The sequence below is a fragment of the Urocampus carinirostris genome, chromosome 10 (genome assembly GCF_059441175.1).
Source record: "Urocampus carinirostris isolate Australia breed hairy pipefish chromosome 10, RoL_Ucar_1.0, whole genome shotgun sequence".
NCBI lineage: Eukaryota > Metazoa > Chordata > Actinopteri > Syngnathiformes > Syngnathidae > Urocampus > Urocampus carinirostris.
This window is the reverse complement of record NC_142358.1, coordinates 31,661,073-31,676,921: the sequence shown is the minus strand read 5'-3', so window position 1 is coordinate 31,676,921 and position 15,849 is coordinate 31,661,073. Positions and strand designations below refer to the sequence as shown.

At 39.7% G+C, this 15,849-nt stretch overlaps 2 protein-coding genes across 4 annotated transcripts in view; one reads left to right on the top strand and one right to left on the bottom strand.

Annotated features, from left to right (window-relative positions):
• The window catches only part of veph1 (ventricular zone expressed PH domain-containing 1), a 105,349-nt gene that overhangs the window by 72,307 nt on the left and 17,193 nt on the right, over positions 1–15,849 (bottom strand). For 2 of the 3 annotated variants that reach the window (XM_088346354.1, XM_088346357.1), the window contains exons 2-4: positions 14,460–14,822; positions 14,088–14,306; positions 10,832–11,006 (exon numbers count right to left, since the gene is read on the bottom strand). In XM_088346354.1, the coding sequence (XP_088202480.1) occupies positions 10,832–11,006; positions 14,088–14,306; positions 14,460–14,597 (532 nt within the window). In that variant the 5' untranslated portion in view covers positions 14,598–14,822. Of the gene's footprint in view, positions 1–10,831; positions 11,007–14,087; positions 14,307–14,459; positions 14,823–14,887; positions 14,966–15,849 lie in introns of all 3 variants that reach the window. The other variant, XM_088346356.1, reaches the window with a different exon arrangement.
• On the top strand, positions 580–7,133 carry ptx3a (pentraxin 3, long a). The gene is made up of 4 exons (XM_088346375.1): positions 580–919; positions 2,750–2,909; positions 3,084–3,496; positions 5,419–7,133. The coding sequence occupies exons 1-4, from the start codon at positions 781–783 to the stop codon at positions 6,084–6,086; spliced, it is 1,380 nt and encodes a 459-aa protein (XP_088202501.1). The 5' UTR covers positions 580–780; the 3' UTR covers positions 6,087–7,133.

The following is a 15,849-nucleotide window of genomic DNA, read 5'->3' as shown; positions in this document are numbered from 1 at the left end:
TCCAGTTTACTGTCACCAAAAAAATGCTAGCCACAGTTAGATGCCAAAAAAAGCCAATGGAGGCCCTTCAAGTCTTCAATGACTAAGAAGATTTATCTTTCTTCTCCCTAAAATTCGAAAAAAGTCTTTGTGAATTACTACTTAGAGTCTACGCCTTGACTCTGCCTTATTTTTGAATGTCATATTGAAAAAGATACAGGCCAGAGTGCTGACCATATCATCTCTAAAAGTAGAGATAATGATAAAAGGGAAACGCCATCAATTTTAAATCAGCAATAATGCTTAGCCCTGCATGTGTTGATGTGCTTGTGAAAATGTTATTGACTAATACAGTAAACGTAATAGTGCTCTCCAATAGTGTTGTTGATGAATCTGGAGGGAAAAAACTAGTTGAACACGATTTCAATTCAACAAGGCTCATTCTTTACCTCTGAATCTGTTTGGACCAGATGACACGGCTCGGCTTCCTGCCAAGCATTGCTCAGCATTTAACACGAATGAATTGGAGCGGTAGAGGGGGGAAGGAGAGGGAGGATTGTGGAGGAGGAGGGACATTTTTTGCATGAGGTATCAGAGAGGGAGAGCTTGAAAAAGAGAGTGGTGGACCGTAGAAAGTAAGAGAACAGAGGGGACAGCGGTCACTGACAGAGCATTTTCTCACATGCAGGCAAAAACAGAGAGAAACACAAAGAGGAAAGCCTTTTTCCTTATTCATTTTTTAAAATTTTCCCACCTGTGCTCACTCACTCACACCGACGCATACAAACACAGCAGAGCAGCATGTTGTACTGGACGCTCCCTCTGGCAGTGGGTGCCTGGTCAATGTGTTTGTGTCTGTCTTTGACTTATGATGACGATATTGAAGTGAACTACGCCGATACCTACTACAACGAGATCACGGAGGAAGACCCACCGGAACGTAAGTGACCGAAATGCTTCCTAGTCTGGGTTAAATTAAATTGTGGCTCCTCATTTTCACATTTACTTCAAGTTATGTTAGGATTAAATTTGTGAGGAGCAGTGTACAGTAGTTTAATGAGAAGGACATTTACTGTAAATGTTTTTAAGCGATTAAGAGAATTAAATTTTAGATCAAAATACAATGAAGGTTCAAAAATTGGAAGCACAACACTCTAAAGTTGAACATGAGTTCAAATCCAATCAGGCATTACTTGATAGGAGTTGTGCTCAGCATCTTTTATCTTTGCCTTTTTTTGTTCTTTCAATTAAAACAAAATGATTCATGTGGTGGTGATAAATGAAGAAAAATAATAATGCTCACCAAGCAATACCTAGCAACGAAGCAATCAAAATAATGACGCACTTCAACTTTTTAAAAGTTGCACAAGCAATATCCATGGAATACCATAAAGGAGTAGCACTGTATGTACAGAAACTTCTTTTTAATTATTTCCTGTACATTAAAACACTAGCATATATTTTTTCATTTTCTTATTTTTTGACTTGTAAATGTACAGGTATTTAAATACTAACGATAGACTAGTGTGCACTTTGACGCATGGATTCACACAGCTTGCAGTCTGTAGGTTTTTTTTTTTTAACCTAGCGGGAGGTCTTCTAGCACTGCCAATAGTTAAACAGCAGCAATTGTCCTACTTGGCACACACAGCCTTGTTTTGATAAAACTGACTGAATACCATTTTGGGTGTTATGAGAAATGATGAGGAATTGCGGTCGAATTCACAGAATACTGGTATTGTGAAAGAATGGGGTTCTAAGCAGACACACTCACACTGTTTACTGTCTTGAGTTATGTAATGAGTTATAAAGTTAAAAATTATGTAATTTAATTCAAAGATACTGATATCCATTATGAATGTTTGTCTGACCTGATTTAGTATGTCATTGTAACCAGCCCGAGCAAAATTTCTCAAAACACTATTTCTCAGACCCCTGAAACGAATCTTTTGCATCTAAATAAAGGAACTTGTTTGTTTCAAATCTGATCCTGATATACTAATGAGATGCCTCTGGGGTGGACGCTTCTGAGGCACAAGACATTGCTGGTTGGGGTTGACTGCTATTGCTGTTCAAAGCACCTGCCAGGTGTTTTGAATTTTTTTGTTGTACTTCGTTTCAAGTTTACGACAGTGCGTGCTTACATTCCTGCTAGGGTTTAGAAAGCTGTATTTTTGCCTAACTTTTGGCTTTAGCATATTACTGCTTTTAAGAAAACTGTCCATTGTTGTAAATTATCATTTCTCCCAGCTAAACAGTGTTAAATAGCCACATCTTCAAGACAATGGTGTGTTATGTCACAATTGATGAGTGGGCTAGCACTTCTGTAATTTACAGTTGTGTGGCTTTCAAATGTTTTACGAAGTTGTGTTGACACAGGTCTATGAAGGTTTCACAGTTCTGCACAATGAAACTAAAAAACAATAGAGTTTGTTTGCAAGACCACCTCTGAAAGCTGCCTGGATCCATTTGCTTGGTTCCCACCGGGTTCGGATGAATACCAGAAGTTCTTTTTCGACTAATAAAACTTGTGAAAGGCTAACACATCCTCGACGTTGAACATTGAATTTAAGTAATTCACAAATGTAATATTCTTTTCTATGCAGAAGTGTAAACATGACTCACATACTTTTACTTTACCCACACTACAGTCATTTTTGCACTTCGCTTCTATGTATTTTTAGAAGCAGAATAGACATCTCAGGAAAAACTTAACAGGAAAAATTAATCATGTTGAATCATTTTTTTCCCTTCCTTTACATATCTCTAGCTACACCGAGTGCTACACCGTGCAGTTCTCCAGACCTCACTAGGTGGGATAAAATCTTCTCAATGCTGGAAAATAGCCAGATGAGGGAGAACATGCTTCTGCAGTATGCTGATGACATTGTCAAAGTGGAGATGGGATCCCTGCGTGGGGAAATACTCAGGTCGGTTTCTTATGCAACAAAGGTTCCACTCACCACGATAATCAAGGTCCTGTTGCGAAACAATCCCCATAGAATGATCATCACTTGAGTCACCCAAAAGTGATAACATCATAATTGGTCATAATTGATTGAGGTCACTTCATACTAATCATTGATGATGTTTGCATTGGCTAGGTTTGTCGCCCAATACGGTGGGTCATGCGGGGTTGCAGTGGAGACAGCCGGAAGAAGGATGGCCTTGCAGCTGGAAGGACGACTAAGGGAATCACTTGAACGATTAAAGTTTGGAGATTATATCCCTAGTGCAGGTGGTAATTCTGTTGGGAATGTGAACAACCTGGAGTCAATGCTGCAACAGCTTCTCTCCGCTTCACGAAGCCAAGCAACCCGACTCGCCAAGCTAGAAACGAGCTGCTTCAGCAACCCGGAAGGTGTAAAAGCAACATCGCATTTTCCACAAGGGGGAAGAACTGGCCATAAAGACAAGGTCACAACACAGGAAGTTGTTTTGGAGGCAGCGTTGGCTGTGCTGCAGCAGACAAAAATGGAGATCAAGGAGCTACTAAGCTCACAAGTTCTGCCTGGAGGTACTGCCAACACAAGAATATGTCTACATCTATGTCATTTGGAGCTTGTCTTCATTTTTACCTTTCCTTAACCATTCAGTATCCAATAAGAAGACTTGAATGTTTCGCAACAGTAACTAATCTCACTTTTGATGTTTTACTTGGAAGCCTTGTTGTCTGTCTTTAGGTAACAAGCCACCCATTTGCTGAAAGCACTGCATTTTTCATCAATATAATATAGGTAGCCTTTTAAATAATCATGTTTTCATTAAACAACATATTTCTGGTAACTGAGCATTTAGGATTGCACACTTGAAAATGATCATTGTATTCACTAACTGAAATTTAAACAACCTGCTGGACAGGTAATAAAGTCAAACATCTTCCAATTAGTTTTAACCTCAATTCTGCTCAAACATTAGGATAAAATATATAATTATGTCATCAGTATGTCTTACAATTTTTCAATTTGAACTGTTGAAAAAAATAATGCTTCTTATAATATCTAAGTATTCACTGAAGGAGATTGGGTTAAATGAGGACAATTATCATAAACCATACAACAACCTCGGGGATGACCACAACCATATAAAACCATCACAATAAAACCCTCCTTTTAGTGTATCACCAGTATTTAAAGGACCTATACGGAATTTGGAGCTTTGTCACTCACTACTGCCATCTGCTAGTCTAAAGTCATGATTGCAGCCTTAGTCAGCTCATTAATAATGCGCGTGCAAGTGCTTGCATATCGTAGATAAGCTTGGGGTTTGGGTTGGCGATGGACTATACTAGAAGCAGGCCATTTTCCCCCAACTTTTTAATGTTATTCTAACTGACAAACAAAAAAATCTGTGGGGACGAGCATGCAAAACCTACTGTGTTCCACCCTGAATAGCTCTGACAAAAGGAGATAGGCGCAGCGGATAATGAAGGGCTCTTTTGACTTACTTGGACATTGGCCTAAAAATATCCAGCCCGACTCAACCTGGCCAACTGGCATAATATCCCGAACAAGCCCAAACCCAACTGATTAACTTGTTTTGAGGGACCGGGCCCGAAAAAAAAAAAACCTGAAGCTAAACTTCGGCGCCATGCGTAATCAAGCGCTGGAGTGTGGTTTAACCCCGAAGCGCGCGCTTCGGCTGAAGTACGCGTGGCGCCAAGATGCAGTGCCGAGGTTGCAGCTTCGGGTTTACTTGGGGCTTGGTTCCACAAATCAATAGTGCACTTTACTGCCGACATATGTGCAGCCCTGAAATCCTGCACCGAGTTACTAAAGTAAAATCACAGTTACTTCAGAACAATATGCCTCGAGTAGAAGTAAAACTGAGTCACCTAAATAATTACTTGAGTAAAAAGTAAGTGCATGTTGTGCAGATCCTCTACAAAGAAAAAAAACTGCAAGATAATAGAGTAAATATTTCACTTTCAGATTTTTAAGCACACCTAAATCTACGCACCTGGCCTTTATTGAATGGCATAGTAGTGAGAGTCTAAATTTCAGTGTTACTTTCAAAATATCTTTAAAGGATAATTAGGATGCAAAGGAATATTTGTCGTTGGCAGTTGGCTCCAACACTGACAATTTATGCTAAATAACACACCAAGAGAAAGAGAACATATGTTTAAAGTCCATATGTTCAAAAGGGTGTTTAAGAGAGTTCCATGTTAGGACAAATTTATCTTCTGAGAAAAATATCACACAACTGTTACATTCCATGTTGCTCATTTTTAGGGATTTAAGTCACCAATTTTTGTATCATTATGGCATGTTTTAGTTAGGTGTATCAGATGTATCTGTAGCTAACCTAAGTCTCATAAAATGTCCTTTGCAGTGGAGCATTTTGAAATATCATGACGTACTATGTTAATATTCTATTATTGTTATAATCAGAGAATGTAATAATTATTCATAATCGCGTTCATCTTTTGTGAAACAGGTAATGAGATGGCAATCCTATTCCCCATGCGTTCCCGTCGCATCTACACCTCAGTGATGCCCGATGTCCCTCTTTCGCTGTCTTCCTTTACTGTCTGCCTGTGGGTGAAGCCAGTGGCAGTCTCCAACAAAACGGTTTTGTTCTCCTACGGAAACCGTCGCAACCCTTACGAGATCCAACTCTTGCTAAGCCACACTTCGGCTCTGTTCACCATTGGTGGAGAGACACATCTGGTGGAGGCACGGGGTGTGGTCAAGCCAAAAGGTCCTAGAGAATGGCTCCACCTGTGTGGGTCGTGGTCCTCCGAGCAGGGCCTCGCGACCTTGTGGGCAGGTGGGAAAAGGGTAGCTTCCACACCTGGAGTGGCAGAAGGACACATCCTTCCAGATGGGGGTTCACTCCAGCTGGGCCAGGAACGGAATGGTTGCTGCCCCCTGACTTCGAGTGGCAGTGGGAGCGCGGTTCCAGGGTTTGAGGCAGGGTTTGATCCCAAACTGGCATTTACAGGAACAATGACGGGAGTGAATATGTGGGACAAAGTTCTGCCAGAGGACAAGATTTCCCAGCTGGCTTTGAAAGAGGGCCAGAGCTACGAGCAGTGGGGGAACATTGTGGCATGGGGTGTGACAGAGATGGTACCACATGGAGGCGCTTTGTTCATCAGCTAAAATTGACTGCATTTACTAGCGCTGTACTTTCCTATCAAAAACGTTTTAATATTTTTATGCTGAAAATGGAGAATCGTCATCTCTGGCAAATATATCACCACCATTTTTTGATTGAGGCCATCTTTCATGCTTACTGCTCACTGCAACACACAAACACGGTCAAGCATTCATCTTGGAGAACGAGTGTTGCAGCAGGAAACACGTGTAAGGCAATGTTTATCAAAGACTTAATTAAGGTGAAAGGAAGAGCCTGTTATGGAAGTGAGCAAGGTCTGAATCAACAAATAAAACTCAGCAAAAATGGGAGAGGATAAAAAGGGAATATCAATAAAATTTGATTGTAGTGCCACTAATTTACTTTGAATTGATACTATTTGTCTGTTTGTTTTTTCGCACATGGCAAAAATCCACTGCTGGCATGTCAAACTCGGCATGTGCTTTCTAAAGCCAAGAGTCATATGGAGTCATGGCCCTAGGTTGGACTAAAAAAGGTAATCTGTAAAAAATATTACCGATGTAATGGGCCATGCAACATGTCATACATCCAATACTTGTGACTGAAAACTGCTGTGCATGTTTCCTTCGCAAGCAAGTTTCCTGCCAAGCACAGTTAACTGTAGAATTGCAAAAGCAATGTAACATTTATTATTGACTTTTTGCATCAACAAGCCCCTTGTGCTGCTTTGTATTCACAACATGTTTACATACACTATATGTTAGTTATTTTATGTCTTTATCAGCTGACCAGTACTTTTTACACATAGTATAATATGTCCTTTTTGTTGGAAATGCCTTCTTCGATTTATCATGTGAGGTTTCATTTTCATTATATTTTTTTATAAATATATCAAAATGAGGGCAATGTTTACAAAGTCTGTTTTAAAGACTTATATTGTGTTGTATAATAATGTATATTAATTCAATGAGGTTTCCCTGTTATGTCAACCGGTAGAAATGAATGTACTTTGTACATAAATTCATTTTAAATGCAGACTGTGGTATAAATAAACCTACAAAAGTGTATTAGTTTGCCTAAGTTAGGCTTGAGCAACATTTTTTTCTTCTGTGGTTATGGATTTTCAAAAAACAGATAAGAACACAGCAAACACAGTGTGTCCAAATACAAGTTCAGCCAAAAGCAGAAATTCAGAAAATTACCCTATGCCTAAGTGGAAGAACAAAAGATCAGTATTTTGAAACTTAAGATAATTCAAATCAAATCTTGCTTGAAAATAAACTTTTTTGAGGTACATCTACTGGTGAATACAAAAAATTGAATCGTAGTTTAATGCAAAAGTTGAAGCATTGGCTGCTGCATGCACATAATAAAGTTAAGGATATAAGGAGTTACCGTGCTGCGACCTCTAATCAGAACCACTTGGACATTAATGACACCAATCCCTGAATAATCCGGAATTAACAGAACATTTTGCAAAACCCCAACTTGACATCGTTCAATGATGAGTACTTCGAATCGTGTTGCAACGTTTTGTTTGGGAATGCTCGATTCAACAGTGTTTTAACATCAAGATACTCCCTCAAAATCATTGAACGCACTTGCAAGAAATGCATTTTTTCACACAAAGTATGTTTCATTGAATTTTGCTCTAAAACGCTGGATTTTGCTGGAATCAACCTGTTTCTTTAACAGCAGATAACCGAAAAATTGAAACAATTAGAAAGAAAAAAAGTTGGTTTTATCTGGTTAAAGATGAGGTTCCAATCTTTTATTTTGTAGTCTTTCTGTTTATATGCCCATATCACACCATTTTTGAAAGCCTCAGATGATCAGTCAAATGCTCAAAATCGACCGGCAGAGGTAATTCCTCTTTTTGAAAAATAGGCGGCACTCTATAGGTAATATGAAACTAGGAAAACAATCAAATGATGGAAAGGACTTAAAAGACTGAGCGCAAATGTGAAAAATAAAAACAAAAACCATTAAAACAATGCTGTAAAGTTTTTAAAACAAAACCCTTTAGTTTGTTTTCAAAATGTTCACTGAATCTGCTATTTTAATTATAACTTGACAAAGATTACAAATTAAAGTCAAGAGCAAATAAAATAAACAAAGATCATTAAAACATTTGAAAACCAACAAAGGACAAAACAATAGATGAATGCGTGTCGAACCTTTAGCTTAAAGAGGTTTCAGCCTACTCAAAACCAAGTAGGTGCGTATGTTTCTCAACTGGGTGGTCAACGAGTTGTAGTGCTTGATTAATTACATTTTACAAATATAATCATGCTCATGTAATCAGAATCTCCATCATTCACCTCCCACATTACATCAGCAGACTTCCTTCATGCAGTGCTGCTGGGAGAGATACACGGGAGGAACTCATCTGTTTTTGCTTCTATGCTTTCCGTTCCTGTGTTTTGGTTGCCTAGTTTACATTCAGTCCTGAAGATTGTTGGCCATTAAAAGCAACCCCTATGAATCGAATAGCTCAGTTTGTTTGCCGTAACAGCAACAAAAGGAAAACAAGATTTCGGAAGTAGTACTTAAAAGTTGTCATCCGTCTACTGTGCGGTTGAGTCATTGTCGGGCTTACAAAACAGACCACCATGAGTTTGTCACTCCTAATGAGCTGCACTACTTGTGCAATTCTGTCGATAAGATCTATTTGGGATTGGTTTCCCTTCTTTCATTTCCAATTCAGCTTTACAACAGTGTAAAGCACAGAATGTCATCTACCAAGGTCAACCGTATCACATTAAAGGAGAAAAATAATTCATTTGATACAGCACAAATAAAGTGTACGGATTAACATAAAAAAACAGTGTTGCCACTCAAACGTAATGTTTAACAATCAGGCATGAGAATGGGTCAAGGCTTAAAAGGTTGAGAAGCATGTGGAGGAAATACTGTATTTGTGTATAATGCGCACCCCTAATTTTTGATTAAAAATCCATATAAATCTGTTTGACATTTTGCTCAGCTCAAACTGAGCATTAAATCATTAAATCAACAAGCGTTGTTGAATACATGCGGCTATTATTTAATAATTTATTAACAATAATCAACACAAAACTAATATAAAAGTTACAGTGTATTTATTCTATTTCTTTCAAAGTACTATTCGATATCAGATCACCAAAGAGTTGTTTCCCTATCTATGCTCTTTTGTGTTTATTCATATTTTTGAGGAAGTCCTTATTTTTTCTCCAATCTCAAAAATTTATTTCCGGTAGTATGAATAAAAATAGTGTGATAATGGATAATGAGATAAAATGTAATGCACTTTATACACGAATAAATACAGTTCTCCTGCCTGCGCAAACTTCACTGATTTTAATTCAAATGCACCACCTCAAAAACTCTAGGAAATCTCACAATTCTCCTCTCCCCAGCTCATTACATTTTCTCCTCTGATTTATACGATTCACATAGGGCAGCCTCATTATTACTTCAAGACGGTAAATGTGTCATAAAGGTAAGACATTTTCATGCCTGAACACTGTTTTAGTCAAGAAATCTGGCATTGTATAGCTAGACATACATACTTGTAAATTATATAGACGTTATATTATTGAATGGTGACTAAGCAAAAGTCAAATAGTTGTTTATTAGAATCAAAGTAGAATCAAAAATAATTTTTTACTGTGCCCTAACAAAGGGCTACAGTATATGTGGCATTAAGAATGTGACGTCATTTGATTGGTACTGTCAAGAACCGGAACTGGAGGAGAACCCAAATGCGTGACGTTTCTCACACAAGCTTTTATTTTACGGGAAATGGGGCAGTCATGCACGTTAACCCAAATGCCAGTGGTTCGGCGATCGTTGGGCGGAAGACGTAAAGCAGCAGTCTGGCGTGGAATGACAGGAAGCCAGAAGCTGACGAGATCAATACCATTTGCACAAGCAGATATCAGACAGAAGGGGTCGATACCGGACAGGACGGGACGGGCAGGACTGATATCAAAACTGGATATTGAAATTAAACAGGACAAACTAGACGGGAACGAAACTGGAGACCGATATTAAACAGGACAAAATAGACGGGAACAATACTGGACAGCAAACACCAACAGGAACCCGGACAGATGGGGTCGAGAAAGCCAGGATCAATACCAGATACGGGGGACTGGAGTCAGGTATCAGAAAGGACAAGGCAGACAGGATCAATACTAGATACTGGAGACTGGCGCAAGATATCGAGCAGGATAAGACAGGCGTAATCGATACCGGAGACTGTAGCAAGATATCAGACAGGACGAGACAGACGAGATTAATACCAGACACTGGAATCTGGAGTCAGATATCAAACAGGACGGGATAGACGGGATCAATACCCGACAGGATACACAAGCAGGATACCGGACAGAGTCAAAACACACAGGTGCAGAGGTTCGTTGTCGGACTGACCAACGGTGAGTGAGAGCACTGAGCTTAAATAGGAGGGAAGCCAATCTGTCAACGAGCCGCAGTTAGCGCCACACGGGCGGGGCCAATTGGGCACCATGGCAACCGTGACAGGCACAATGTACCTTTTAATATCAGAAGCTGCATACAGCCTAATTTGAAAAGTCGATGAACATGAAGACCTGGAATACACAGTCTTGTTTTACTGCACTGTGTTCTTTTACAATTATTTTCATATTTTTTCATAAGACCAAATCAGATCAGATCATGTCCTATATGTTATAGATACTTAACTAACAAAAGTGTGTTTTTATTACATTTTGCCGACATTTGCGTGTCATACCACATCTTCACAAAAATAAGAGTATTGTCCAACCTTTAAGCACGCTGAGCGTTATGGCCTCTGTATGATCAGCAAGTAGATCAACCTCGACGATAGCAGCCAGCGAGAGGTAACTGGACATGTTCCTGCTTAGCTCTCTGTTCCCTCGATGCAGGAAGCGCACCGCCACTGGGACAGCCAACACCAAGACTGAAGGACAACTGTAATTCTAAGGGGAGGAAAGATGTTGCAGAATATGGAATAAATGATTCAAGTAATCGTGTGTCAAGGAACATTAAAAGGTTTAAACTAGGAGAGTCTCCAAAAACTAAAATGAAAAGTCCAGAATAAAAATAGAAATATTTGGATGCGAGCCCATGTCAGTAAAACAAACCATATTTCCATGTCAGATGCAAATGAAGTTGCTACGAATGTGAATATAATCACATAAACTGAGAACAGTGAGTACATAATACATTACATTGCTATGAATAGAAAATAGGGTGTTTCATATCGAGAAAAGGGGTAAATTAGTGATACAAAACTATAAGACTGCAAGGAACTGTTTCTTTTTGTCCAGAAATGACATGGACACAGTTAAATTCGACAGAGAGATTTGTCAAGTGCCTCCCCCCTCCTCCAGCAGCAGCCCTCTTCTCTAAGTCCAACAAATGCAAGCAGCAGGGGAGACAGAGAGTAATAGCACCCTCAACTGGTGGAGCCGACCTAAGTAATTGATGCATGCATGAGTTTGGTTTATTTCCGAAAAATGGAACTGTGATTGACCTGATGTAAAAACGTGTTTTAAATCTTTAGATGCATGTGAGCAGTTGACTTGAGGGCTTCAAAATTATTTGATACCATTGTCATGTCCTTGGTTGCAAATTATTAGGTAGTCATATGCGAAAAAGGAGCCAAAGAACCAGAAGACCATCGCTCCAGCAAGTGGTCGCTTTATTTAATCATTCATTCGTTTTTTTTGACTACTTAATAACTGATAACTACTGTTGGCAATCCTACCACACAATGGGCCAAGTAAATGATTCTGAATTATTGATTTTCATTATGTTATGATTACTGATATGACTTACTGTGTCTGCTCATTTGGCACCAACCGCCGTGGGTTCTGATTGGCTCCCTGCACCGACGTAAACCCAGTACTGTCAGTCCCCTGTTGTCAGTCCGTCAACGAACCTCTGCCCCGCAAGACGTGGGTTTTGACTCGGTCCTGTTTCCTGTGGGTATTCCCTGTCCGGTATTGTTCCCGTCTATTTTTGTCCTGTTTATCATTCTCTCCAGTTTTTGTTCCCGTCTAGTTTGTCCTGTTTATTTTCGATAGCCTGTTTCATTTTCAATCCTGTCTGTCCGTCCTGTCCGGTATCGACCCCATCTGTCCGTTATCTACTCGGGCAATTGATATCGATCTCGTCGGCCTCTGGCTTCCTATCATTTCACGTGCATGACTCCCCATTTCCCATAAAACAAAAGGCTTGTGTGAGAACATGACACGTTTGGGTCCTGATCCTGTTCATGACACGATAATTAATGAAAAAAATTTACATCCAATGTTTCTGTGCATGTTCCATTGTATAAGTTATGTACAGTTATGTTAAGAACAGATATAAAATATAATATTGCCGCTGTAAAATTAGAAAAAAATAGACTTTTTGAAATAACTCTGACCATGTGCTATATGTAATATAAAATATGTAATATACAATAATATGACAAAATGAAAAAGATAATATACACTTATACATAAATGCATATATGAATAAATAGATTTAGTTTGAACACTATTCATGTACTCAACTGGCATATATTCCAAAAAGTAGTACATCCAGTCAAAGGAAGATAACTCATGGTGTGTTTTAAATTAACCTTCAGCTCATAGCATCTTACAAGAGAGAGACGGAGAGAGGGAGACCGAGAGAGAGCGAGAGAAATGCATGTTACAACCTGCTGTGCTATCAATGCTTGACCAAATGCTCTGTGTTTCAGAAAAAGGCTATTTGAGCATCTGTGGATCAAACGGCAGGAAGTCAACGTGAGAACAAAAGGACACAAGGGAAAAGACAGATGGTTAGAGGGCAAAGTAGATGAAATAGCAGCTGATGCTGATGGGATTTTGCAATAACTGTTGGGAGTTAGGAAGTCAGAACTCTGAGTTGCTGTCAACTTTGTATGCGTGTGTGTCATTCTTAAGACACCGCCTCACTACAAGGGTATTAAAACAGTTTTATTCCCACCGAGAATAAAGGTAGGACGAGGCTTTACAAATGGGGTTAGATTTTTTTTAGTTTTGGAGGTTTATGGGAATATCCGAGTTCTGTGTTTACCACAAGATGGCACCCTTTTGCTAAACCACTTTTTGGGGGGTAATTCCTTTCAACCACCTGTCATTTCTGTTTACCCTTTTCTTGTTCAAGGTGTATTGGCGTTGGAGCCCATCCATTTGGTCATTTGTCAATCATTGAGCACTGTGTGGGGATTGACCTTAAACTCTTTGGGATAACTGCTGATCATTATTTTAAAGTATGGATGTCATGATTACCCAAGTGGAGCCACCTGGGGTAATAATCTGACGCGCGGGAATGCGCTTCCTGATTGGTTTATGTTCCCTTTTTAAGCACGCTACGCCGAGACCTGGTTGTCTGAGGATTACTTCTGTACCCCGTATGACTCTCCCGATTACATGTGCCTTCTTGTTTACCTGATTCTGCCTGCCTCCCTCCGATCCGACCTGCTTCCGTCCCACGCTACGATCTTCTCTCCAGTCCTGGTAAACTCGACCTGCCTCCGTCCCACGCTACGATTGGCTACGTCTTCCGAAGTTGTCTTCACGGCGTTGCTGCTGCTGACGTTCGACGGTCATCGCGTCTCCCGCTAACCCTTACGCTTTCCCAAATAAAGAATTGTACGAACGCTCTGGGGTCTCCTGCTCTGTTCTGGTCTTCCTTGACAATGGATTTGACCTTCACAGGTGCTATGTTTTATAATAAAGCTATACCTGTACAAGAATATTTTAAGTAATAGTTATTAAGAAATTTCGCTCCAAGTAGAAAGTGTCACTGGTGCATTTTTACACCCGTGAATAGCATAGCTCAGGGGGAAAGAATAATGCATGATAAATGCTTCATAATTACAGGTTAATGTATACAGTTTCGTACAGTCAGCATGAATACACAAGATTTTAATCAGGGAGAAAGGGAGAACACAATTATAGTCAAATCTGCAGGTGCATGACTGTATAGCTGACTCATTGTTTATCTGTGTCAATGTTTGCGTGTGCATCAGTGTGAGCGTATACCTGCAGGATGCAGCTTGTAATGTCGGAGGCTATCTTGGTGTGCGGCGTGTCCTCGGTGTTGTCACCTTGAGGCGTGAGGTTATGTTCCAGACATGACTCCCAGAGCCCCACCAGGGCTGTACTGTGTCTCTCGATGGAGCTTGTCTCCCTGATGGCGGCGGTAATCCGGGTGATACAGATCTCGACCACGGCCTGGTCATTGTCATTGGTCAAATAATCCTGTTTTAGAGACACTGTACTTAATAAGCTTAGAGGGAAAGAAATGAGTAAAGAAAAGGCTGAAATAGATAATAGTGTTTACTGATTTAAGACAGTCGGAGCTAAATTTATTATTTCTGAGAATGTGCGTTGCAACTTGGCATGCTTACTAACCGGTGAGCAGGAGATGGACTTTATCTGATCCAGTGCCTGTGACAAGCAGTCTTCAATGGCAGCATCCTCCAAAGAAAACAAATCCCCGGCTCTAGACAAATCTCTTTGGCTCAGCACCTGGCTAAAAAGCTGGTGCATCCTGGTCTTTGTAGTCAATGACCCTTTGGCTGGCAAAATCTACAATGTCTTTGCCATTCTTCAGTGGGAATGGAGACGCAGGTCTTTGTAGTTACTGCTGTTCAAGTTTTCATCCCTGGCATCAGGTCTGTTGGAAAAAAGATCAACTTGGCCCGGTCTTCATGATACCAGTTACCACGGAGAAGAATCATATTCCAGAGATTGTAGTCATGCCACAACAGAATCCTGATGGAGAGAGTGATGAAACAATCACTAGCTGCAAACGCTGCCAAGTGAAGTTTTTATATTACCTTGTATGAACTAATTTGCATAAAACTACAGCATACTCAAACTGGGTCAGCATTTCACATATTGGCAGAAGAATGATGCTATAAAACCAAGAAAAAAAATTACATGCAAAGTTAATGTTTTCTACGATACGATATATTGATGATGTCCTTATAATTAAAGGACCAGTTATTGGGACGATACGTTTCAGTTATTAATTCTTTTTACATCAAATGTTAATACTTTATTCAGGGATGTGATTTGACCAAAGTGAAATTATCTGAAAATTAGCGGGGGGGGGGGGGGGAAACCAGGTAGGACCAGGGCAGTGCCCTGGTGGGGGGAAAAGTGGGGCGAAGCCCCCCCCCCGGAGCTCATGGGTTTTTTTAAGTACTTTCAATGCACTCAGATGACAAAGAAATAGACAAGACAACAGCATAAATTTTCAATGTATATTGAACTATCCCATATAAAATTACAGTTTAAGTCAACTCAAAATCAGTCACATTAAAAAACATTTCCCCAACGCCACTATCTTAATTGTAAAGAAGATGGTTCCAGTGGCAAGGGAGACCCTAGACGACCGGCATCTTTCTACAACTGCAGGCGGCTAACGGGATCCAGGTCTGTAGGAAACCGCCTCAAAGCGTGCCGCCACCAGCTTTTGGGATCACCTCATGCAGCAAGCTCTGATAAAAACACAATCATGCATTCGACTAAGATCATCTCTGTAACTGCATACATCAAGACACTCAACATCTTGAAACCTAAAAAGTGCAAACATGCAGCATTCATTTGAGTTTGTGTCAATGATTAACCATGTTATTAATATTAAGTAAATTATGTACCATAATAATATCGTGGCCATTAAGAAAATCAATGGTAGAATATCATACAAGTACTTAATTTAAAAAATATAAATACTGACAATAGTTTTGATTACTATTAGGCTTAATAATATTTTTAAATTTCCTAAATCATATTT